Source organism: Lampetra fluviatilis, chromosome 76 (genome assembly GCF_964198595.1).
Source record: "Lampetra fluviatilis chromosome 76, kcLamFluv1.1, whole genome shotgun sequence".
Classification (NCBI taxonomy): domain Eukaryota; kingdom Metazoa; phylum Chordata; class Hyperoartia; order Petromyzontiformes; family Petromyzontidae; genus Lampetra; species Lampetra fluviatilis.
The window spans coordinates 125,679-152,719 of record NC_136350.1 but is presented as its reverse complement, the minus strand read 5'-3'; the positions used below and the strand labels follow the sequence as shown (position 1 = coordinate 152,719).

The window sequence follows — 27,041 nt, the reverse complement described above, 5'->3', positions numbered from 1 at the left end:
TTTAGGGGTTAAAGCGATTTATTGCGGCTCTCACCAAGTTATGGGAGGTGTGGTTGTGGCAATCAATGCCACGTCCCCAGAAACACAAATCCCATGCTTGAAAATACAAAATCCGCACGGACCTAAAGTTCCATCGCAAACCCGAATGCACTCTCAGAACAGGACTCCATTCATCGGGCTATTGGCCAAGTAGGGTATTCCCCACACATACACACCTCTAGCCCCTACACAAACCCGTACCTCCACACTCCTAGCCTCTACACGAACTCGCACCTCCACACACACCTGATAGTCGGGTTGTACGCACGGAACGGGGCGTGGCCATCGACAGCCAACGGCACAGGCCTGAGCCACTAACAATGCAGTGAAGGTCTTGCACCATGGCTTTGACTGTATTGTGTTTCTAGCTGGTTGATTAACCATTCACCTGACACCACAGTGAACTCTTAATACAGCGGTGAGCACTTGTCAGCGAACACAAGCCACCTCGGTGAACACTCGGCAGAGTACTGCTACAGTGTGCATTTCAAACAGCAGAGCACGAAAAACAAAGGGCCCCCTATAGCCTCAACATACTGTTGGGGAAAGTGCTGTTAACGAGCACCCATGAAGGCCAGCACGGTACACAAGGGGGTGGATGGCCAGCACCACACCCGACCACCGTTGTCTCCCTAGTGACGATGCTTTACGCAGTGCACCAGGTACTCATTCGTGGCAAAGTCTATCTAGGAGAGGTCCAGGCCTGGTTCAGATAATCGCCACTGGTGTTGGGCGTGAGCAGTAATCGAACTCGGGTGCAGCGCGGTTTGCTACACCACTGCTCTCCATGGGCACAGGGCCACAACCACTCCCATTGTTTCATTTATCTCACGGATTCATCTTCTGATCAATATCATGATCATCATATATTGATCCGTGACCAATATTTGTCAGTAATCAATATCATGATCAACATTCAGTTATCTCGGTAATAATTAATCAGGAATCAATAATGTCAATATTCATTGATTTCAGCAATTAATTTTCAGGATTCAATAGCATGATTCACATTCAGGGATTGCAGTAATGATAAATATTTATTTATTTCAGTAATTTGTGTTCTCAGCAATGACCAATATTCAATTCAGGTTCCCATTCTACTCTGCATTCAATGTCAATATACATTTATCATTAATATTTATTGATATCAATAATATTTTAGGGTAATGGGTCACACAAAGACAAATACCGACATAAAGCCTAACAGTTAGGGCAAGTGCTGTTAGCAAGCACCACCTATGAAGGCCAGCACGGCACACGAGGGGGTGGGTGGCCAGCACCACGCCCGGCCGCCTTTGCCTCCCCATTGGCAATGTTTACATATTGCACCAGGTACTCATGAGGCTAAGGCGACCTTAGGGAGGCCCAGGACCAGTTCATATAATCGCCACTGGTCTTGGCCATGAGCAGGAATCGAGCTAGGGTAATCGGGTTCGTATCGCAGCGCGCTAACCGCTACACTACCACTCACCATCTCACACACTCGCTTACTCACACGGCCACTGTCACTCACTCACCTAATCACAAAGCCAATCAGTCACACCCACTCAAAGGGAAAATATATAATACCGTATGTGGTTGTGCCCTGAAGAAGGGCCATTGCCCAAAACCTTGCCTATTATATATTATTGAGAGTGGGTGTGTTGGTGAGAGACTGGGCGAGTAGGTGTGGGTGATTGACTGTGGGCTTGTGCGTGGGTGAGTGTGTGAGTGACTGAGTGGGTGTGTTCCAGACAGCTAAAACACAAAGTTGGCACAGTTGGTACATCTGCCAGTCATCTCAGTCAGTCACCCCATGGCACCTGGGTCTGTCCCTTGACCTCCTGCCAGCGAGCCTTTGACAGTTCACATGGCCTCAAAGTGCAACTTGCCTGGCACAAGAGCCGTGGTGATGTCACCGCCACTTAGTGGCAAATGGCAGTTGTGCGAGAGTGTGAGTGACTGAGTGTGTGTGGGTTTGTGGGTGAGTAACCGAGATGGTGTGATTGAGTGACCGAGTGGGTGAGTAAATGTGCCCCGAAGTAGATCCATTGCCCAAAACGTTGTATGTGGCTGTGCATTGCCGCTAGTGATTGGTGTGGAGGAGGAGGAGCCTCTGGCTGAGGCAGTGATTCTGGGCCATCAGGTGCTCAATGACATCACCCTGGTACTCAACGAGCTCCCTCACACCCATAGACCTGCAAAGACACACATAGGGATTGTTAGAGATACTGTATATTGCAATAGTTAGAGATACACAGAGATCTACAGACTATGAGATCTATCACATACACAAACCTGCATGAAAATGCTCAGAAAACACCTGGGGTTTGGAGATCAGATCACCATGCTTTCCTTAAAGGATGGTGAAAGGCATGGCTCTTCAAGTTACTCTTTTGATGGAATTCAAGAGTCAATTGTGATCGCAAAGTGCTGACGCAGTTTCCATCTCCTCGGCTTCAACCCACAACCACCAGTCATCCTTGCAACGCCACACAACTATCCTGACCCTCTGAAGGCTGCCGTAAGCCTCCTTATTCTCCATGGTAGGATGTTGTACACCGTGGGAGTGGGCTTACTCTCAGCTATCTGGAGAACACTTCCTCTATGAGCAAGGGTCTATGGAGGAGGTCTGGACTGTGTACCAAACGCAGCCATAGTCCTGAGCCTCACCCATTTCCCCTCAGAATCAGGAGGGGTGTACGATGCCAACCCTACCTCGAAGTGATGATAAAATTCTTGCTTGCAACTCTCATTAGCGAGTCGAGACCAGGCCACTATGGGTTTGAATGGGGTCCTAGGTGGACGCCCATCACAGCAGTGGAGGAATGGCAGGCGTATCTTAGAGATGATAAGCCGATGGTCAGTGGGCAGATCGGCTTCACGGTTGGAGCCGATTCCCGTCAGGGCCATGGAACGTGATGCTCCACCCGTCTTACTTCCCCTGACCACTACTCATTAGCCTCACTCTTTTTTCTACATCTGGGAGAGAGCTGCAGATGTTTATTTACCAGCTAAAGTAAAAATATAGATATTTTACGTACATAGAGCCTCCAGAGAAACACCATACTTTATGACATACATCTCTTGCCATCTATTTAGTCTTCTTGTGCCCTTTCCTTCTATCGTGGTGTTTTTATTCAAGTTGTATTCTCCTTTACGTGCACGATAGAAATAATTAAATGCATTCAGACTACACAATTCGTAAAGCTATCACCCCAACCGTTGGGAAAGAACCGTCTGAGGACCCAATAAAAACCATCACCTTGCCACACATAGCAGGGGTAACCAAAACTATTTCCAAAATCATGAGCAAACACAAGATCCAATCTTGATTTGAAGCTTTCGAGACTGCAAGAATCCATACTCTTTGGTTCTTTCGGTAAAGTCACGTAGGTATAAAATAAATAAATCACGACGTTTCGATCGCAACACAAGCGGTTGTCCTCAGGCGGAAAAAATATAATCCAGCAGTGGAACTGCTGAACCAGGTTCGATTCAACACAGTACATAAAATTCGTGATCTCATCCCATCTGTGAAGGATGTGATCCCTGACAAGCAATACCCCGGTGTCTACAAACTAAGCTATGTCTGCGGCAGTAGTTACATTGGGGAAACTAAGCGATACGTCTCGGACCGTGTTCGTGAACATGCTTTAACGCTGTGGGGGACACAATACATTTTTTTTTCCAAGACGAAGGTACTCTGCAAACCCACTGACTAAGAGCAAAGATTCGTTCATGAAGCCATCCAAATATATAAACACGGACACAATTTCAACCAAGAAGATGGGTACAAACTGAGCAATCACTGGAAGGACGTTATTAACCAGGTAAAGTCATAACTGGCTGTGATGTTTCCATCCTACTTGCCGATGTTAGCAGTTATTTTCGACTCTCCGAGTTATATTACCAGGTTAAATGTCATTACATTAACAGGCTAAATGTCTCACTAACACAACCACCGTTGCTCGTTGGCCTCGATGTGGTGTTGGTTTACGGTTTTCCTACATTGACATGCTAATTTCTCATAATACATTGGCCACCTCCGCTTCGTCTTTCTTACATTGACATGCTAATATCTCACCTCCACAGCTTCATCGTCATGGAGGAGCTCAGCCCTCCGATCTTACATTTACATGCAGAATTCATCTCTAGCCTTGCCCACTTCGCTTATGACCCTTGGGCTACACCCATCTCAAACCTTTATAACACCCTGCCTCAGCAGCGCTCCCGCTATTATTATTTTTTCCTCCCACAGTAGCTTTCCCGCTATTTTTTCACCGGATGACGATTGCTTGTGTTGCGATCAAAACGTCGTCATATTTTATTATTATTTTTCTATCTACGTGGCTTTACCAAAAGACCCAAAGAATATAATTAAATGCAGTATACCTCACGGTTACTGTATAATTACTTTAGGTATAATCCCACATGGCGCCCAAGCGCTCACTTCGGCGTTGTAAATGCGGGATTGAAATCCCCAGTGCCAACTCCCATAGACGTTGATGTACGTATCTATGATTAATATTGAACTTCCTTTGCACCGTATGTAGCCAACCGTGCTTATCAGAGGTTCAAGGGAAGGACAAACTCAACACAAAAAGCAGTTCTAAAGAAATTAGTTTTCAATCTATATTTACAAGTGCATAGCAAATGGCATTGATCGCAGCCACCATTGTTACTGACGACAATCAACAGCAAGAAGGTGGGGTGTTTTTGGAAGTCGGTGATATACACACACACTTAGAGAGGGCAGACAATCTCACTTGGTGTTGCCGGCTGTGGATGACGCCGTTTCTTTCTCGATGATGTCGGATTGTGGGGTCGATTTGTTGAATCTGACAACTCGCACTGACAACATCATCAGCATCATCATCTCCTTCTCTCCACGTCTGTGTCTCTCTCTCCCTGTCTCTCTTCTATGTCTCTGTGTTCCTCTCTCTCCCAATGTCTCCCTCACCTTTTCTCTCCCCTAGTCTCCCTCTCTCCATGTCCCTATTTGTGTCCCTCTCTCTCTCTCTATCTCCCTGTCTCTTGGTGGGCTGCAGGTGGCACAGTGGTAAGACTGACGCCTCACAACAAGAATTTCCTCGGTTCAATTCCCGACTCGGATACCTCTGGTGGAGTTTGTGTGTTATCCCCCTGTTCTGCAGTGAGTGACAGTGACCGTATGAGCGAGTGAATGTTCTGAATGGGTTTCCTCCGGGTTTTATAGTTTCCTCCTTTCATAGCTAAACACACACAGTGGCACTCGTATTCGCCAAACCACACCCAATTACTCAATTTGGATCACACACAGCAGCAGCGTCGCCCCTGACTGTGAATACATGGCAGGACCCTCCTGAGTCAGTCTTGAGACTGTTCTGGATAAACAAGCTTAAACAATATCAAACAACAACTGCCCTCTGTCTCTCCCCCCGTGTCTCCCGCTCTCCCCAGGTCTGCGATTCTCTCTCCCCATGTCTCTCCTTCTCTCCCAATATCTCTCCCTCTCTCCCAATGTCTCTCCCTCTCTCCCAATGTCTCTCCCTCTCTCCCAATGTCTCTCCCCGTGTCGGTATTTCTCTCCCTGTGTTTCCCCATTTTTTTTCTCTCCCCGTGTCTCCCTGCGTGTCACTCACCCACATATGCGATGAGACACGGAGAAAGGAGGAGGAATTCTGCACAAATAATCCCGACCCACATCCAGAGCCAAAATCTCTCTCCTCCAATTCCCCCCCATGTCTCCGGGTCTTCTACTTGCTTCTCCGTTGCACAGATTGTCAGCAGAAGAGCGTTACCTAAAAAATCAACAATATAATTAATATCTGTGTGTCTATCGCTATTTCTCTATCTCCTCTAATCTGTGTTGAAGATTATAATGGCCATGTCTCTGTCTCCGACTCTCTGCAGGTAGCAAGCTGAGATTAGGAGCACTCCCTTTAAGAGTGTGCTCCTAATCTCAGCTCGTTACCTGTATAAAGGACACCTGGGAGCCAGAAATCTTTCTGATTGAGAGGGGGTCAAATACTTATTTCCCTCATGAAAATGCAAATTAATTTATAACATTTTTGACATGCGTTTTTCTGGATTTTGTTGTTGTTATTCTGTCTCTCACTGTTCAAATAAACCTACCATTAAAATTATAGACTGATAATTTCTTTGTGTCAGTGGGCAAAGTACAAAATCAGCAGGGGATCAAATACTTTTTCCCTCACTGTACATATTAAATGACAAATTCACCTGCATCGATTTCACCACCAGGGCATCTCTCTCGACCTATCGTGATCACCCACGGCCAATCCTTCTGTCGCCACTCGTTCCACTCTCTCCTCAAAGATGTTCCACTCCAAAGAGGGCCTCATCCGGATCCAAAGGTCCACAATTAGTCTCCCATGGATCTCCTACCAGATAGTGATTTCAAGCACTGCACTGGTGAACTTGCAAGAATGGTTTCTCATGTTGGTAACCCCTCTTTCCAGTCCAGTCTTTGGCCTCCATCACTTAAATTGAGCCAAGTGATACTTCTACAAAAAGGTCTGACCACGAAGACCATACAAATTAGAGACTCATTACCGACTGATCAACCATCTCCAAATTCCTGGAACGCCTATCCTTTGTCAGAATCTAAGATCACATCACCTCATCCCCCAACATTTATCTTATCTTATTTATACTTATGTAATGCGGGCGAAAGCGACCTTCCGGATGTGACGTCACAAGGAGGCGGAGCCAGGTGACGTGGGTGAAAGGTTGGGGTCCTTAAGTGGGTAAACCGGAAAGAGAAGGCAGTCGGGTTGTGAATGGAAAAGGGTGAGGCCACGAGGGCGAATGAGAGGAGGGGGGCACCGCCGGCGAGCGGGAGCCGACCCCAGAGTACAGCCAGGAAGGCTGTGTGTTAGAGGCAGCGGTGTGGCTGCAGAGAGTCGCAGGAGCGACGAAGAGAGAGAAGAGTACAGCCAGGAAGGCTGTGTGTTAGAGGCAGCGGTGTGGCTGCAGAGAGTCGCAGGAGCGACGAAGAGAGAGAGACAGCACGAGTCTGTCAGAGCGCTGCGGAGTAAGCAAGAGCGAGAAGAGCAGCAGCGATTACAGCCAAGGGGGCTGAGAGTGAGTAACAGCAGCGGAGCTGCTGTGGGGCTGCAAGAGCGACAAAGAACAGCAGCGGGGCTGCTGATGGTGACTGGAGTGACATCGGAACCAGCACTGAGAGAATAAGAGAGACAGCCGTGTGGGAATGCAGTACGGACCAAATAAAGGACACGGAGCCAGAGATCGTGGTCAAGTCTTTTATTACACTGGTGTCAGAAGTGAAACGGCTTGTCAAGACGGCTCGGAAGAAAGAATATTCCTGTGCCATCATCTGCTACATCATCCGACTTACGATTGAGACAGATGGCGCAGCTGGAGACCTGGAAAATCGTGCTGGCAAAACCGTGTGAGCTCACCACGCCGACGACGGCAGTGGGGAGAGCCGAGGGTGGTCTGCAGGCCGACGCCTTGCCTGCGCTGCCAGCGCCATCTGCCACGCGGCACGGAGACGCCATCTTGGGCGTGGCAGGGGAGAAACGGCGGGAAGCCGCCATCTTGTCTTCACCGCGGCGGGGAGACGCCGCCATCTTCAACATCGCGGCGGAGAGGCAGCCTTGCGCTGCCATCTGGAGGTGCCGCGGGGAGAGCAGCCTGCTGTGAGCTGCTGTTTTGCGAGGGGGAGCTGCGAGGAGAGGACGACGACGACGCTACAGCTGCTGGGGCGGGAGCTCTCCCGTCCTGGCTCGGGTGCGTGACAACGGAGCAGTCAAGTCGCCGAACGAGTTCTGCGAGACGACTCAAGTTGCCGCCCTGCCGTCCTCTTCTTGCTGCAGCCCCGGGCGGGTCGTAACGATACGCAACCGGCCTTTACACACACCTCACCCATCTTTCGAGGGCCGGGTGGGGGCGATTTTGTGTTTCTCTCATGACTCGATTGTGCGGAGCGCGGTTCGGACTGTGGGTATGTGTGTGTAATAACGATGAACGCGCTATCTGCTTGTTGCTCGGTGTCAATTAAAGTGTGTACGTGTGTTGAGAATGGACGGAGAGTATGCTGTGCTTGCTGAGTGTTAAATTGTGTGTGTGCGCTGCGGTGTGGAGTTGTTATATTGATGGCGAAGTTAATTATTAACTCGGGAGCGTCGGGTATCTTGCGCTGTATCATCTCGTGGGTTACCTTGTGCGATGGGCTTAATTGAAAAATATATATATTTTTTTTGGTGTATTGTGCTGCGAGGTGCTATGTGCGATGTGGTTGTTGCAAGAGAGAGAATATTTGTGTTGTTGCTGCAATGTTACGACTGGATTAATGGTGTGTTGGTTACCTGCAGATCGGCTTGCTATTGTGCTTAAATGTGCGCGTGTGATCGCGATATGCTGACTGTATGTGCTGTTACACCGTTCTGTACGGTTATGGGGTGCGATGCATTGATTGACTATTGGGGTTGGGATGTTATTAATTGTGCGTACCTGTTTGGAAATTGGTAACAAATTCGAGGGGGACCCTATTATTTGGTCGTATGGATGTTATGTACACGCGATTTTGTGTATATTATGGGTAACGGCGCTTTGTGAGAGAGAGAGCGCGCTTTGAGGGTGCGTGATGACGCCGTTGTGGGTGTCTCAAAGGTTAATGCTAATGGGACCGTAAATTGGCGCCAAGTTGCGTCGCGTATTCGGTTGGTCGCATGCAGCCACGAGTTGCTTTGCGAGTTGGGTTGTGTAACCAATGTGGTTGGTAAAATATTGGTTAAAAATTCCCCGATATGACTGCTGCGCGCAGCAAGCTGGGGCTGTGCGTCTATCGTTGTTGGGATTGTTACAATAAGACGGGGGAAGCAATTTGTGACCCCCAGCAAAGGGAAGCTGGGGTGCACGAATGGAGAAAACTGGCCACGTGTTCGCACGTTGGGCCGCCATTTTGCGCACACGCGGGGTATGGCGTCGATGCGCTTTGCGGAAAGGGCCGCCATTTTGAGTGCGCGCGAGATATTGCGCGAACGCGCTGGGCGAAGGGGGCCGCCATTTTGAGCGCGCGGGAAAAACCTCGGTGGGGCAAATATTCCATCTGTTATGCCTGCCATTGTTGATTGGGTGATGCACGAGTGGTGGTCACGTCGGCCTATGGCTGATGGCTGACCTGACAGCCCGGAGGCGAAACCTCCGTGGTATGTCTTAAACTAATGGGCCGTGTGCTCATATGGCTCGGGGAGTCATGGTTCAGTTGTGCGGTGGCAGACTGAACCTGGTGTGCCGGGGGCTCACGGGTTTTGGGTTAGGGCGTTATTGTCTCTATAAGAGAACATTACCCCGTGGGGGGGGTCGTTGATATCTGGCCTTGCCGAGGGATTGATCTTCCCTTGGCTATGAAGCGCATTTCAAAGATTGATGGAGCTCGTTTGACGGGGTTGCAGTGGCAGACGTGTCTTATATATTTGGACGATATCATTGTCTTCAGCCGCACATTTGAGGAACATTTAACACGGCTGGAGACAGTGTTCACGAGGATGCGCTCTGCGAATTTAAAATTTAAACCAAAGAAATGCCACCTACTGCAACGGTCCGTCCGTTATCTGGGGCACATTGTGAGTGCTGAGGGGGTGTCCACGGATCCGGAAAAGACGGCGTGCGTCCGGGATTGGCCGACTCCGGCCACCGTGGGGGATGTTCGGCGGTTTTTGGGATTTGCCTCGTATTACCGAAGATTTGTGCCGGGTGTTGCGACGATTGCGAGGCCCTTGCATCTCCTTACGGGTAAGGGACGGAAATTTGTTTGGGGACAGCCGGAAGAGGCGGCCTTTCGGAGTCTGCGTGATCTATTGGCTACGGCTCCGACATTGGATTATCCCGATTTTGATTGCCCTTTCATTCTTGATACGGACGCGAGTGACACAGGTAATGGGGCGGTATTATCACAGTCTAAAGGGGGCGTAGAGCGCGTCGTGGCGTATGGTAGCCGAGTCTTGTCGCCTGCGGAAACACGCTACTGTGTCACTCGTAGAGAACTTTTGGCGGTTGGTTTTTCCTACGGCAATTTCGACCGTACCTTTACGGTCGTTCTTTTATTGTGCGTACGGATCATGCGGCCTTGCAATATGCACTTAAAATGGACCAGCCATCGGGACAGTGGGCACGTTGGTTGGACACGCTACAGGCATTTTCCTTCCAAATTCAACATCGGAAGGGAGTGCGCCATGCGAACGCTGACGCACTTTCCAGATTACCAGGGCGCGCCCCTTGTAAATGTGCGTCGGGGACGCATAGGTGTTCGCCGATTCTAAACCCCCCTCAGCCGCTTACGTTGGCCGTCGAGAAGTCGGATACTCCGATGGAACTAGGACCGACTGACGGGGTTTTGAATCTGCCGCGGTCTGTCTGGATTCGGGAACAAATGATGGATGAGTTGTTGTTGTCCATGCGGAAGCGGTCTATGAGGGACAATGGGAGTCCGAGTACGGCTGTGGGGCCGCGAACCGCTCTCCGAGATGGTCTGCTTATGTGGCGAGAAGGGTTCCAGGAAAGCTGGCGTGTGGTGCTACCAACGTCCTTGCGATTCGAGTTGATTAGGACTCTCCATTGTGACACACTATTGCATTTAGGGGTGCAGAAGAATTTGTTGACGTTGCAACGTCATTATTTTTGGCAAGGCTGGTGTGTGTCCATCGCTGATGGGATAGTAAGGGAGGAGCATGGCCGAGTGCTGCTCATCCCCGAAATGGCACTAGCTGAGAGTATGGTAAATGGATGTTGCCGTGGGTTGACGACCACGGTGAGGGTTACGGCGAATTAAACGTTACCGCTGGGGAGCGTGGCTCTCTCCACGCGAGGGTGTGCGATTAGGGGTTTTGTTGGTTTGTTGAGAGTGACTGTGGGTACATGCTGTGTACGTCTGAGGTCTGTGCTGGTCCTCAAGGGAGGACTGCTGGTGGGTAAGAGCGGAAATTTTTTTGTTGTTGTTGTTTTCACGTGTAAATAATATTGCTGTTAAAATGTAAATACTGGGGCGTCCATCGCGGTTATTTGGGTAATTATTGGGGTTTTCTTAAGCGGCCCGGAATTACATCATCTCCACTACCCTGGGGCCGGGTGGCTGTCGCGTACGACATGCGGATGTGCGTTGTTGTGCTTTGTGCTGTTGTTGTTCTTGTTGTTATATTACATGCTTAATGTCCTTTAAGGGGGAAGGTCGGTTCACCGCATTACGCTTTGGTATTGTTCAGCCGAGGTCGGCTGGGTTTTTTCTATGGGGGAGGGTGGTGTAATGCGGGCGAAAGCGACCTTCCGGATGTGACGTCACAAGGAGGCGGAGCCAGGTGACGTGGGTGAAAGGTTGGGGTCCTTAAGTGGGTAAACCGGAAAGAGAAGGCAGTCGGGTTGTGAATGGAAAAGGGTGAGGCCACGAGGGCGAATGAGAGGAGGGGGGCACCGCCGGCGAGCGGGAGCCGACCCCAGAGTACAGCCAGGAAGGCTGTGTGTTAGAGGCAGCGGTGTGGCTGCAGAGAGTCGCAGGAGCGACGAAGAGAGAGAAGAGTACAGCCAGGAAGGCTGTGTGTTAGAGGCAGCGGTGTGGCTGCAGAGAGTCGCAGGAGCGACGAAGAGAGAGAGACAGCACGAGTCTGTCAGAGCGCTGCGGAGTAAGCAAGAGCGAGAAGAGCAGCAGCGATTACAGCCAAGGGGGCTGAGAGTGAGTAACAGCAGCGGAGCTGCTGTGGGGCTGCAAGAGCGACAAAGAACAGCAGCGGGGCTGCTGATGGTGACTGGAGTGACATCGGAACCAGCACTGAGAGAATAAGAGAGACAGCCGTGTGGGAATGCAGTACGGACCAAATAAAGGACACTGAGCCAGAGATCGTGGTCAAGTCTTTTATTACACTTACATAGAGCGCCTTCACTAAAGGCGCTTGTCATAATAAAAAAAAAATGACAATATATTTTTTTAGGATCACAGGAGTGTGCAAGGATTGAGGAATGAGTGACTGCGATAGAGGGTACACTAAGGGATGACAAGAGGCTATGGGAGGTACAGAAAGAAGTGTAGTGGTGAAGGGAATGAAGTTAATAGGCACTAGAGAAGAGGTGAGGCGTTAGAGGAACAGAATGAGATTCCGGTTAATTGGAAGAACCACCCACATGGAAGCAGTGGTACAGTATGCTCCTAGCACATGTGGGTATGGAGCACCTAAGAAGTCATAAGACTCAGGGCAAGGAGGGGGAATTTGAGGCCAGATGGTCCCCTCTTATACAACATCTAAAACAAGTTAGCCGGATGGCGGGTTGGGAGACAGGGGAAGATGATAAAAAGTACAACCCCTATGTATTAGACGGGAGACGGACTCGGATGGGTGGAGGAACAATAGGGTCACTGTCTCGGCACCTCTTTTTATTTCGGCGCTTTGGTTCCTTCCCTTTTCACCCCCTCTCCCTTACTTAAATACTTCCTTTACCCCTCTCCCCAGTGGCACCCCGTCTTGTTTGGGGCAGCGGGCCTGCTCCCCATCTTTCTACCCCCTGATTTCTATAACCAGTTTAGCTCGTGTCGAAGGTTCGAACACGCGACACAACATGATGCAATGATGTAATGGGCAAGCGCATTGCCTCAATAAAAAAAGGAACAGGAGATGAAGGAGGGGGAATCTTTAATGAACAAGGGAAGTTGATTCCAGTGGAGGAGTGCAAGGAGGGAAGACAGAAACTAGGATTGGGCACAGGGAGGAGTGACAAGGAGATGAGAGAGGCAAGATGAGGTGGGGCAAGGCCATGGAGACATTTATAGATGGGCATCATCTATTTCAAAAGTCTGCCTACTGCCCAGCCCACACCACCTACCAGGACTACACTCGTCAAGATCAATGACATCTCAGCCTCAAAGATTTCCCTAATCAGCCTCAAAGATTTCCCTAATCAGCCTCAACATAACTGACAATTGTCACTTTAAACCACAAGAGTGTCATTGAATGCACAGCTCTCAGTGTTTAAAAGTCCTCAACACAGTCACGACACCTACTGCCGGCATCCCTCAGGGCTCTGTCCTGGGTCCTTCACATTTATTGTTCTACATCTCCCCAAACGGCCACCACATTGATAGTCACGGGATAAGCTATCACACCTACGCTGTTGACGATCCACTCCACTACAAACTCCGATCAGGGTCCACTCAACCTTGCCAATTGTACCTCCAACTTACTGCGCTGGTTAAGGTCAAATTACTTTCTATTAAACCCTCAAAAGTATGTAGCCCTTGTTCTAGGCAACAGACTGTGGCTCATTATGGTGTCGCTCCCTCAAAATCAACCATCGCTGGCTCCACCATCGGTCTCTTAAATTACTTGAAAATCGTCGGTATAACCTTGAAACTCCTCATTTTCACTCTAAAACCACGTACCCAACACAGCAAAGATATAGAATGACCACCTCAGGGCCTCATGGTACATCCGCCCAATGCTGCCCTCAGCCACAGCAAACACTCTGGCTTGTTGCATTATCAGCACTCTCATTGATTATACTGCAATGCCATCCTTACTCTGAGACAACAGAAAAATAAACACTTTGTGACGAAGTAAATCAGCTTCAAAACCACCTGTCTCATGCTGCCCTGCAAATCAGATGCGGCCATGACTTCCATGGCTTCACTTAAAAGCTCAGCACTGGCTCCCCATCAAATCATGGATCGAATACAATCACCATCCTCTGCCACAGAGCTCTTATTCAAGATCTCCATTTCATACCGCTCCACCCTTCTCACCCCACTAAGCACAGCAAACTGATCTTCTTGGTTCTTTCGGTAAAGTCACGTAGAAGGGAAGTAAAAGCCACCCATACGGATGCTTACCTAAAGCCGGATTCCCACCACCATCCATCCCAGAAGAATTCCCTCATCAAGACTCTATATCATAGAGCCCAATGCATCTCCGACCATGAACACATTTCCAGTGAACTCAAACACGTACGCCAAGCTCTTAAGGCTAATGGTTACTCCGACTACACAATCCGCAAAGCCATCACTCCAACCATCAAGAAGGATCCTGTTGAGGAGCCTTTCAAGACCATCACCTTACCCTACATTGCTGGGGTCACAAAAAAGATCTCCAAAATCCTGATTAAACACAAGATCCAGGTCCGATTCAACACAGTACATAAAATCCGTGATCTGGTACCGTCTGTAAAAGATGTGGTTCCAGACATACAGTACCCTGGCGTCTACAAACTAAGTTGCCTCTGTGGTAGCAGTTACATTGGGGAAACCAAACGACATGTCTCGAACCGCATCCGTGAACATAAAGCTGACCTGAAACACGGTAGGACAAACACCTCAGCCGTGGCAGATCACTGTTACAACTCAGTGGGCTCACATGACATTGACTTCTCCAAGACAGAGGTTCTCTGCAAGCCATCTGGCTATCATGAGAGATTCGTTCATGAGGCGATCCACATATACAAACACAGAGACAATTTTAACCGAGAAGATGGATTCTGGCTTAGCAATCATTGGAAGGACGTAATAAACCATTTCGATACACATTAGGGTGGGTAGAATAATACAGTGTTATATTAAAATGTATAAGGTATAGGGTGGTTTATAGCAATACAGTATATAATTTAATGTTGGGTTTATCTATGGCAGTATATAGTACGGTATATGCTCGTGTGATGTAAGAGAATATAGTTTAGATGGAAGCATATTATATAATTTTTACGACGTAGAATTGTAATGTATTACTTGCTGTTAGTAACTCAGCTTATTGTAGAGTATAGTAAGTATACTGATGGTGCTATGCAGTTTATACTTTAGTTTTTTTTACGTAGTTTATACTTTAGTTTTCTACGTGGTTGTTTAGTAACTGCAGCTACATATCATTAACATTCCTTTCCTTTGTTAATGCTACTCCCTGCACCCCCCCTTGGTGCTGCTGATCCTGCATAATGCATGGGCATATGACTTTGAAAACCCCCCGCCCACCTCCTACGCATTTCCCATGAATATACTAAATTCCTCTTCATATGCACATTCTTTTTGTTAAGGCGCTCTTCCACCTCCAACCCAGCTTATATATAAGCTCCTAGCTTGGTAGTGTCTCATTCTTCACCTGAAGACGGCTGCTTGCGTTGTAGCCGAAACGTCGTGAGAATTATTTTATTATGTTTTATTTTTATTATTTTATTACTTCCCTTCTACGTGACTTTACCGAAAGAACCAAGAAGATGAATCCCTGCAGTCACGAAAGCTTTAAATCGAAACACAGCAAACTGCTGCATCCTATGTAGCACATCTAACATTCTGCTTATCACTACTCCCACAACCAGTACTGTCCTGGCTGAGCAGCTTTTCTCTGTGGCTGCACCAGCCACAGCATCCCTTTGTGAAGGACTCAGTGATTTAGCCAATTAGCAATTCACTGTCCCTTTGAGTGCTCGTGTACCAAGATGAGCAATAAATAGTAGAAAAATAAATCAAGAGGCATTCCACAACGTCCCTACACAAGTACCATCCATCTTAAAGCAACAGCTTACCTGCTGCTCAGGCTCTACTGGTCAGGCTGGCATACGAGATACTTTGAGCCCTGGCTCTGCACGTCTGATCTCTCAATTGAACAAATGCGTGATTTGTGAAATATAAGCGAGTTATCCATAACAGTTTTTTTTTGGGGTTAGATTGTATAAATATATAAACATGTCATCAAACCCGCCAACACCCAACACAGCCAAATTGTCTTTTCCGAGACCAAGGTGCTCTGCAAACCTCCTGGCTACCATCAAAGGTTTGTACACGAAGCCATACAAATAAACAAACACAGACATAACTTCAACCGTGATGATGGTTACAAACTGAGTAATCATTGGAAAGATGTGATTAACCATGCAAAAAAGATTTAACTACACTTATTTGGACCATCTTATTTGACAGACAACTATTACAGGTTATTGATAGACAGCCAGGCTTGTTTTACCAGGTTTAGTTTTTTCTTTTTTCACACCTTTGTTATGTAGGCTAGGCGTAGTCACAAACCGTACCTCTCCATAACAAAGGCTCAGCCTTTTGTTATGCAGTCTATTCTTAGTCTTAAGCCTCACCTTACCATATTAATAAAAAGTGTGCCGTACTTGGCCCTTCCCCTCTTCAACCATTATATATACGGAGTGGTAGCTCTTGTAATCTCTCATTTACTTGATACAGCTGTCGTGGCTGTGACAGTTCCACCTGAAGACGGAAGCTTGTGCTGCCTCCGAAACGTTGTGATTTTTATTTTATTTTACTTTTATTAATTTAAATTTTTTTACCTACGTGACTTTAACGAAAAAACCTAAGAATATGAATCCTTGCAGTCACGAAAGCTTCAAATCTAGAAATAAAATACACTGCTCCACGCTTGGAATAATCGGTAGCATGTCTACTCTCACTGACGCATATTATTATATAACTTTATATAGAGCTCTCAACCCAGCCGCTCTCTCTTCTTCCCAGGCTCAACTGCCTCTTAATAGCACTACCACCCCTTTTATCTGCCCTTCAACTCCATTAACTCCCTTAAAACGTCCATTCAACTCCCTTCTCTTGATCACACCGTCTAAAAACTATTTTTATTTTACCAGGTAAGGCTCACTGAGCTATTTAGCTCTTTATCAGAATCAAACTGGCTACAAATGATAGCTCAATGAAGTGGCTTATTACATGGAAATTGATAGCAGCCAAATTTATTGTCCATCAACTAAATTGCAGAGCCTTTCAGATGGCCTCAACCAAAAAGTTACAGAAAGTAGACTTCCCCCCCAGATATGGGAGTAAAAAGTGGATCCAAATCAAGATTGATTCAACAGGTTTACAAAAATTGTCAACACCCCTCCAAAAAAAAGTTTCACCCCCCCACCCCCCAAAAATATATTTTTGAGGCGTATATACCCACACAACCTCCGTAGGAGGTAGAATAAGGCGGCCATAGGCCGCCAAAATTATAGTGTTTCTAAATGTGGAGGGAAAAGCCAGAGGACCCGGATAAAATTTCACACGACCAGGAGGAGAACATGCAAACTCTAAATATACAGGTGTCAGGGTCGGGATGGAACCCACGACCTGCTGTATATCAAGCGAGGTAGTTAACAACTAGTCACACGCATGAGCTGCAGGGGTTCAGGAACCTGTCCACTCAGTGGTGCTGTGAGCATTCCAATTCAGCTTTACGAGTCGGGAGTCTCATCCCTGTAGTTGCCTGTTGTGGCGCCATATCCTTTTACTGTCTAGCCCCTCAATTCCCTTAAACATCAGGCAATATCTCCATAAAAATTGTTCCACTCCATCTTTACTCTTCCCATGAAAGGGAGAGATGTACATAGGGTGACAGACCCAGGGAGAGAGATAGAGACAACTGGAGAGAGACAGGATCAGAACCTTACTTAGATTGGAGGAATGCAATGTGCTAAAAAGCCCTTTTTCATATATTTCCAGTAGGGGCAGGTCAGTAAGTTACAACACAGAGTGAAAGAGAGAAACACACAGGGAGAACGATAGAGATATAGATAAAGCAAGACATGGGGAGAGACATGGAATCCCACCCGCGTTGAGGATCGTAAAGGCAGTGTCTATCTCCCCATGTCTCTGTGTCTCACCTATGTTGAAGATCATCATGGCCATGTCTCTGTGTCTCCGTGTCTTCCTCTCCCATCTCAAGTGCCCTTGAGCGCGAGCCCAGCTGAGTGAGCAATGGACGTTCCACGCAGAGACGGAGTGGATCAGATAGAGAGCGATCCGCCCAAACGCGATCCAGCGAGTGACTCGGAGCTCGGAGGCCAACGGAGACAGAGACGCCCAGAGAAGGAGACAGACAGCGGCCAGCTGGAGATACAGAGAGAGAGACATGGGGAGAGAGTCAATCATCGGATGTTGACCATTGTGTCCACCAGGGTGAGTGGACTATGGCGACGCCATGGATGGCACCTGGCCCAGACACAGAGCTGCAAGTCGCGGTTGGCCAGCGTCTCATCTCTGGTTCTTGCGAGATGTGACCCGGCAGTTCGGTTAGTCTCTGTCCCAGGGACTGGGACACACGGACTGCCACATTACGGAAGCTCCACACATGGATCCGTTCAATAATTCTCAAGGGCAAGGTAACAAACCCTCCGTCCATCTCTTTCCCAAAGCTCTTCAGAACAGCTGCAGGGGGAGCCGTCTTCCTTGACCACTGTGACAGTGGATGGACCACATTTATTCTGCAGGAAGCTGAAGTGGCTTTAAAGGAGGAGTAGTGGTTGTTGTGCTGCTTGTTCTTCTTCAGCTTCATCAGAGAGAACGTTTCATGATCGGCCCTGGCTTTTGCTCAGATTTGTCAACACTCGACATTCTGCCATGTCGCACACACAACAGTGAGCACCAGACTCTTTGCCTGATGACATCAACAGCCGAGGTGACCTCCTTGTCTCCATTGGCTGCACGTCTGGCCAGCTTCCTGATGATAATCCACGTTTCCTCCTCTGTTGTCTGGGAAAAAAAATAGGATCACCTGGCTCTGACAATCCTCAAAAGACACTGGCGCAACCATCAACTGCATCTGAAAATCAACAGGAAAATCAGAGACAAGCCACAGTAGTGTGGTTGTGGCCATGCAACCCAAACTATGGACCAGATAAGTAAACCGACTGTAGTCTGCACTACAGGCAACCCCTACGATCTAATTGGTTCCTGGACGATGGTCACAAGTCGAACCCATCGTAAGTCGAACCCATATTTCCCATAGGTGCATTGTTGTAAATTGGGTTCCATTCTTAGGAACCCATTACATACCATAAAAATGTACCAAGATAAATAACTCCTTTATTGTAACTGAACATACCTTTTCCAAACATTTATTAAGTAAAAATAAGAAAGAAAAATCTGCATGTCCATCAGATATCCTCTTCTCAGACATAGCGAAAGGCAATTTTTTTTTATTTTAAGAAAAATTACTAAAAAGTAAAGAGCGTTGCGTAGGAGATGCGTTTGCTCTATGCACAGTAGCAGACTGTCGGACTATACTGTACATACCCATACGGCAGAACAGCCAAGTAGCAAATCGACTCGCCATCGGTAGCAGACATTAGGCGGTCATAGATATGATTTGTAGTCGTTACTGTGGGTGTCTTACTTACTATAAGAAAGGTCGTTAAAGCAGAGGGTTGCAAGTCGAGCCGTCGTAAGTCGGGGGTCACCTGTACTAAACGGAGGAGGATCAGCTAGCAGAGCCCATCATTGGCATCCAGCTTTTGAACGTACAGCCAGGTGCAAGAACAGAACCCAAATGGTTCTCAACCGCTCAGGATCCTGTCTGTACAGACGTCTTGAGATAGCAGGTTCCATCGCATAGTAGGGAGATGTCATGCGATGAGGTATGAGCGCAACTGGTGATCAGCTATGAAGGTGGTCCCACTGCCCAAAACGTCACCTGTTGTTTACAAGTCCTCTAAAGGACGCAGTGCTGTGATTGACGAAGGTGTCAAGTTTTTTTGCTCTGCTAGCGGCGATCGGTATTTCCTGGTGCTGCGAGACAGCGTTTTTCATCACTGGGTGAGAGAAACGTGGTCCCTTTCTTCGACGGTGGACATCGACGTTCAATATTCGGGTCCGATGGTGAACGTCCAAGACGTGGGAAAGAGCCCGTGGCAGACAGGCCCCATCAACGCAGTTCGAGAGAAGCGGGATTTTCACGCTCGGCACAATGGCACCAAAGGGGCCGACGAGAGACTCAGAGCCGGAGCGTCCACCGCCCGAAACAGCGTTCACATCGCCTGGCGCCATCGCGGAAACGTACAGTGAATCCGGCTGAGACGGAAGGCGCAGCAGAGCCATGAATCCATTCTCCCTGCTCCGCGCTAGCGTCTATAGGTGGTGCGCAAGCGACGATGGCCGATGACAGAGGATAAGGGAGAGATACCCGCGTCTGTGCCACAGCCTGGCATAGGCACAGACGAGGCGGAGGAGATGTGGCTAAAGCAAGTGGTGAGCGCTGCACTTCCAGTGGGGGTTTGATCACAAGAGGTGAACACTTAAACCATGGCCCCCGTCAACTCAGGAGCACTGGCAGGGAGTGATAGACACGGGGAGAAAGAGAGACACGGGGAGAGAGTGAGACATGGGGAGAGTGAGACATGGGGAGCAAGAGACATGGGGAGAGAGACATGGAAAGAGAGCGAGAGACACGGGGAGAGCCATGGGGAGAGCGATACACAGGTAGAGCGAGAGACATGGAGAGAGAGATATGGGAACACATGGGGAGAGATACACGGGGATAGCGAGACACGAGGAGAGCAAGAGACACGGGGAGAGAGTGAGACAGGGGAGAAAGGCACAGGAGAGCGAGAGACACAGGAAAGCCAGAGACACGGCAAGAGACGGGGAGAGAGACAACCGTTGCACATGTAGACGTGCGCACAGACACTCACGTGTATAACCGTTGTGACGAAGACTGTATAATGAGACTTGATTGATGTTGTCTCTGGTCTCCGAGTCACCAGCTCCTCCTCCTCCTATCACAAAACAAATATCACCCAGGTAGCCTCAAAACTAATTACTTGATGCGTTGCCAGTGGTGCACAAACACAACAAACAAAACTGTAATACATTCGTGGCCTTAAAATTAACAAATGTATAACAAGCGACGTTTCAGGCAATGACCCTTGGCCCTTCTTCATAGTACAGTGTAAGGTGAATTAAATGAACATGAGTGCAAAAGTGACTTTTGTGAGTGGGTGAGTTGAGAGCGGTGGCACAGCTGACTGCACTACGAACCTGGCGACCCAAATGAGATTCGCACAAACACACACAACACTTCCCCATGTAGCCTGAAAGACGATGTTGGGGTAAGTGCAGTTATGGAGCACTGATGTAGGCTGGCACCGCACACGAAGTAGTGGCTGAGCACTCATCCCGCCTGCCTTAGTATCCCAAGTGGTGATGTTAACACACTGCACCAGGCACTCATGTGAGGTTGTAGACCTAGGGAAGCCCCAGAACTGGTTCGGATATCTGCTAGCACTGTTGCTCGAGAGCGGTAACTGCAGCGCAGTGCAGCGCTATCCCCTGTACCACCTCTCCCCACACAGACTCCCAGAGACAACCGCCATTCGCCACTAAGTGGCGGTGGCGTCACCGCGGTGCCTGTGCAAGGATATATGCACTTTAAGGCCACGTGAAGTGTCGACCGCTCACTGGTAGGAGATCATGCAACAAATCCAGGGGTGCCATGGGTTGACTGAGATAACTAGAAGATGCAACAACTGTGTCCCCTACTGTGCCAACTTGCTGTCTTTTAGCCACCCGGCGCTCTGCTTGTTGTTGTGAGTGTTGCTCCTCTGCCCTCCTCTGTTAATGGAGGGCAACTGCCTCCAACTGACCAGCAGCATCCTTCATGAGCCTCCTCCAGAGGCCAATCTTGACACTATTGGTACTGGTCATCAGCAAGTCCTCTCAGCTCTATATCCTCTTTATAACATCATTCCGTATATATGAATATGTTTGACCCTTTTTGGTAATAAAACAGGTGTAAAGATGTTAAAACACCAAACTGAAACCTTTTGCAAAGAATCATGTCTGCAATAACCACACATACATGTGGTGAACATGAAAACAAAAAACATACTCTGGTAGGATATGCATTCAACGGTCCCATGATGTAGTTGCTCACCCCAAGCTCTCAATGTCCTTATAGTGCAGTCTTTGTACTGTTCGTATTTTGGCGTCCTCTAGTCTAACACTGTTTGAGACTAGTCTCTAAAGAAAGTTGTCTCTGGTGTGGACCAATCAGTTTAAAAGACAATGCATATGTGGTTAATGCAGACATGATTCCTTGCAAAAGGTTTCAGTTTGGTGTTTAAACATCTTGACAAGCAGGTCGTCTGTCCCCAGACGACCTGCTTGTCAGTTTTGATGTGGTTTCCTTGTTCACCAAGGTGCCTGTGCCTGACACCATCGCAATCATTGAAGACTTGGTTCATCAAGGACTGAATGCTGGGGTACCCCCCCTGGTGAGACACTGCTTAACCAATACATACTTCACCTGGAATGGAACCTTCTACAAGCAAATTGAGGGCACCCCAATGGGCTCCCCCTTATCTCCGGTTGTAGCCAACATCTTCATGGAGAAATTTGAGACGGACGCCATCCAGACTGCCACTCTACGCCCGACCTTATGGAAGAGGTACGTAGACGACACTTTTGTCATCTGGCCACATGGCCGGCCTGCTCTAGACCAATTTCTCGACCATATCAATTCCATACACCCAGCCATCAGATTCACCATGGAAGTCGAAAATGATGGCAAGCTACCCTTTTTGGATGTCCTAATCAAAAGGAGACCTGATGGTTCAATGAGCCACTCTGTCTACAGGAAAGCCACCCACACGGATGCTTATCTAAAACCGGATTCCCACCACCATCCATCCCAGAAGAATTCCCTCATCAAGACTCTATATCATAGAGCCCAATGCATCTCCGACCATGAACACATTTCCAGTGAACTCAAACACGTACGCCAAGCTCTTAAGGCTAATGGTTACTCCGACTACACAATCCGCAAAGCCATCACTCCAACCACCAAGAAGGATCCTGTTGAGGAGCCTTTCAAGACCATCACCTTACCCTACATTGCTGGGGTCACAAAAAAGATCTCCAAAATCCTGATTAAACACAAGATCCAGGTCCGATTCAACACAGTACATAAAATCCGTGATCTGGTACCGTCTGTAAAAGATGTGGTTCCAGACATACAGTACCCTGGTGTCTACAAACTAAGTTGCCTCTGTGGTAGCAGTTACATTGGGGAAACCAAACGACATGTCTCGGACCGCATCCGTGAACATAAAGCTGACCTGAAACACTGTAGGACAAACACCTCAGCCGTGGCAGATCACTGTTACAACTCAGTGGGCTCACATGACATTGACTTCTCCAAGACAGAGGTTCTCTGCAAGCCATCTGGCTATCATGAGAGATTCGTACATGAGGCGATCCACATTTACAAACACAGAGACAATTTTAACCGAGAAGATGGATTCTGGCTTAGCAATCACTGGAAGGACGTAATAAACCATTTTGATACACATTAGGGTGGGTAGAATAATACATAGTGTTATATTAAAAATGTATAAGGTATAGGGTGGTTTATAGCAATACAGTATGTAATTTAATGTTGGTTTTGCCTATGGAAGTATATAGTACGGTATAGACGCGTGTGATGTAAGAGAATAAAGTTTAGATGGAAGCATATTATATAATTTTTTACAACGTAGAATTTTCATGTATTACTTACTGTTAGTAACTCAGCTTATTGTAGAGTATAGTAAGTTTACTGATGATGCTATGTAGTTTATACTTTAGTTTGTCATGCAGTTTATACTGTAGTTTTTTTGTGGTTGTTTAGTAACTACAGCTACATACTATTAACATTCCTTTCCTTTGTTAATGCTCCCCCCCTTCCCCCCCCCCCTTTGATGCTGCTAATCCTGCATAATGCACGGGCATAGTATTGATTTGGAACCCCCCCCGCCCACCTCCTACGCATTTTCCATATGCTGAATTCCTCTTGATATGCAAATTATTTTGTTTAGGCGCTCTTCTTCCCACCTCCCCCCCCTCTAACCCAGCTTAAATATACGCTCCAAGCTTGGGGTGTTCCATTCTTCGCCTGAGGATGGCTGCTTGCGTTGTGGCCGAAACGTCGTGAGAATTGTTTTATTATGTTATATTTTTATTATTTTATTACTTCCCTTCTACGTGACTTTACCGAAAGAACCAAGAAGATGAATCTTAACACCTGTTTAATTGCCAGAAAGGGTAAAACCCATTCTTATTTGTTGATACTGGAGAGGTCCCATGATCATACAGGTAGGAACAACAGGTTCCATACTGCCCACCAGGGATTATTTGTCTGTCGTGCATACCACGGCCCCGCCCGACCAGGCCCCGCCCCACCAGAGCCCTCCCATTGGCTCGGGGGCGCCAAATACAATTATTTCATTAATCGAGCTCGCGGGGTTTCGCCGACCAATGGGAGTGGTGGGTTGGGGTTGGTAGAGGGGGAGTTAGTGGTGGGGGGGGCACCGCCGCGACTCGGGCCAATGAGAGGGGCGATGTTTCATTCACAAAATTGAACTGGGGGAGGGTGGCTCCATTCATAAAATGGAAGCCTTGAAAAGAAAAAAGCGGATCTTTTTGCCTCGTGTTTCTTTCAACATTCCCAGCCGTAGGGTGATTCAGTTTGTCCAAAAAAGCAAATGTATTCCTTGTAAAAGACAAAACAAATTAATCCATTTCCAGGTTAACATGAAGCATATAAATTAACCCCCTCCCCCCCAATAAAAAAATACTTTACGGAGTATTATATGACAATGCATATTACAGGTAGGAACAACAGGTTCCACACTGCCCACCAGGGATTATTTGTCTGTCTGTCGTGCACAAATGCGCTGTCCAACCAAGTTCCTACCTGCCCACTCCGAAGGAATGTGTTTACATCTCTTTTCTAGCCCGTGCCATGCCCGTTTAGCCACCTTAATCCAGCCACGCAAAAGTGTTTGGGCATGAGGTGGCTGCGGAGCTCACCGATAAGACTGTGTCCAGATCTTTCAAGGATTTGTGAGCTCCTCATACAATACAGCCTGGTTAAACCCAGAAGGGATCATTGGCAGGCCAGCCTAAATGTTTCTAACCGGCAAAGATGTTCCATTAGGGGGGTCCACATTTATCGCAAGCATATAGAAGGCAAGGCATAACTGGCCAAGAACACCAAAAGTTTTGTGTGGGGAACCAGACCAGGTAGCTTCCACACAGCGTTACGCAGCCGTTAAGTTGTTTAAGAGGTTTGGTGCTGCAGATGACAAAGATCTGTCCAAGCACGTGGTTTTGTTTGGTAGTTGGTGGTTGGAGGAGTGTTTTTGGGGTGTGGAGCGAAGCGATCCGTTGTTTTGCTTGAACTGTATGAGGTTTCTGATGTAAGGTGCAGCTTGTCTGTGTATTGCACTACATTCTGGGGCACCTTGGTAGCGAGATGTTCACTACCTCGCCTGGTATGCAGGTTGTGGGTTTGATCCCAACCCTGATGCCTGCATATTTGGAGTTTGTGTGTCTCTTTCCCTGAGGTTCCGTGTATTTTTCTACAGATCCTCAATTCTTTTCCTTAGTATTTAGAAACAACTTGCATTTAGAGTATTTGGCTTCTATAAATGTCCACGTGATAAGCCACGTCGTAGAGCTATCATTTGTGGCCAGGTCGCTTTGAAAAAAATAGCTATTTAGCGAAGTGGACCTTACCTGGTAAAATAAACAAAAAGTTTCGTTTTAGTCCTGACTCCTCAAGGAAAATTACATGGACAAGGTGTCCATCAATATAGAAAAGTTACTCTTCAGTGGTCAGAACGAGAAAAAAAATCTTTGTCATTGACTATTCAAATTTAATGACAATCACGACTCAGTATGAGTTAATATGGTAAAAACTGCACCCACTCATGTGATTATCTGTCACACAATGAATAACTCGTAACATGAAAGATCTTTAGACTTCAAGCTAAATACCTAACTGCCTGATATGTTACAACCTGTTCACAGATATCTGCCTGGTACGATACTGCCTGTAAACATGTCTCCCCCTTTAATTCCATTGTCTCCCAGTGTCTTCTTGTATCCTCCATGGCCCCTCAATGTATCCCTCTGTATGATGTTGCGTCTCTCAGTGTCTCCCAGAATCTACCTGTCTCTTCCTGTGCCAGTGTCTCCCTGTATCGCCTTCCATCTATCATTGCCGCAGTATCTTAAATTGTCTCCCAGTGTCTCCCTGTGTCTCTCAGCATCGTCTAATGTATGTCAGTGTCTCCCAGTATCTTCGTGTATCGCTCAGTGTCTCCAAACACTTACACTCCTGGTGTGTAACTACACCCTAGTGACTGAGTGGGTGAGTGGATGGGTGAGTAGGTGAGTGGGTGGGTGAGTAGGTATGAGTAGGTGAGCGAAAACGGGAATTGGGTGAGGGAGTTTGAGTGGGTGATGTCACAACGGCGCTTGTACCAGGATCGGTGCACCGTGAGGCTAGTCGTATGGTTTCATGCCATCAGCAACAACTCATCCAGCAGTGGACAGACCCTGGCTGCGTCGCCTCACCTCGTTGTAATCGCCGTGTTGTGACATCGCGGGGGAGGATGCGGTGAGTGAGCCGAGGTCACCACAGCTCCATTCCCTTCCACGGAGAGATGCGAAAATTCGGAGTCTTAGTCCTGCACAGAAAAAAATAATTCCCCGTATAGCCCCACTGGTGGGACAAGTGCTGTTAGCGAGTAGCAGCATCTATGAAGGTCCGCACGGCACCTAGCCTGGCACAAGCGCCGTTGTGATGTCACCATTTACTCACCCACCCAATCCCCTCCATCAATCTCCCACTCAGTCACTGTGGTGTAGTTACACCCCAGGATAGTATTTAGAGACACTGAGACACAGGAAGATACTGGGAGACATTGGAAGGCGCTGAGACCCTAAGCAATGCAAGGAGATACAGGGAGACACTGTGACGAGCGATGGGTGGCCACCACCACCCCGCCCAGCTGCCCTCGTCTCCCCAGTGGCGAAGTTTACACACTCGGTACTCACTTGAGGCATTCGACCTCGGGGAGGTGCGCTAACCACTACGCCACCGCTCCCCACGCAACACACGGCGCGCTAACCACTGCTCCACCGCTCCCCACGCAACACACGGCGCGCTAACCACTGCGCCACCGCTCCCCACGCAACACACACGGCGCGCTAACTACTGCGCCACCGCTCCCCACGCAACACACGCGGTGAACTTTTTTCCCGCGATTTTTTAAAACAGCAACATAAACAAATTCACCCAAACTGCGAGGAAAGCGACTTCGTGCGATGCCCGAGGCTCGAGCTTCCCTCAGCGGTGCGGGGACTTTGCTCGTCACACGAAGCAGCGCGGCCGGACTGTCGCGTTGAGAATTCCTCTGAATTTGGCCTCCTCCTCCTCAGGAGGGGGGGGGGGGTCACGTGATGCGGGCGTGGG

At 48.1% G+C, this 27,041-nt stretch overlaps 1 protein-coding gene across 3 annotated transcripts; it reads right to left on the bottom strand.

Moving 5' to 3' along the window:
- TMEM192 (transmembrane protein 192) lies at positions 1-27,019 on the bottom strand. 3 transcript variants are annotated; one of them, XM_078884005.1, is made up of 7 exons: positions 26,865-27,019; positions 26,141-26,253; positions 20,434-20,517; positions 17,629-17,854; positions 5,643-5,801; positions 4,788-4,872; positions 1-2,216 (listed from the first exon to the last, which is right to left on the bottom strand). In XM_078884005.1, the coding sequence occupies exons 2-7, from the start codon at positions 26,165-26,167 to the stop codon at positions 2,105-2,107; spliced, it is 693 nt and encodes a 230-aa protein (XP_078740131.1). In that variant the 5' UTR covers positions 26,168-26,253; positions 26,865-27,019; the 3' UTR covers positions 1-2,104. The 3 variants fall into 3 exon arrangements, with proteins under 3 accessions (XP_078740131.1, XP_078740132.1, XP_078740133.1); XM_078884006.1 differs by having other exon boundaries at positions 26,141-26,216; positions 26,865-27,018; XM_078884007.1 differs by having other exon boundaries at positions 2,101-2,216; positions 4,763-4,872.
- Positions 27,020-27,041: the final 22 nt, after the last annotated feature.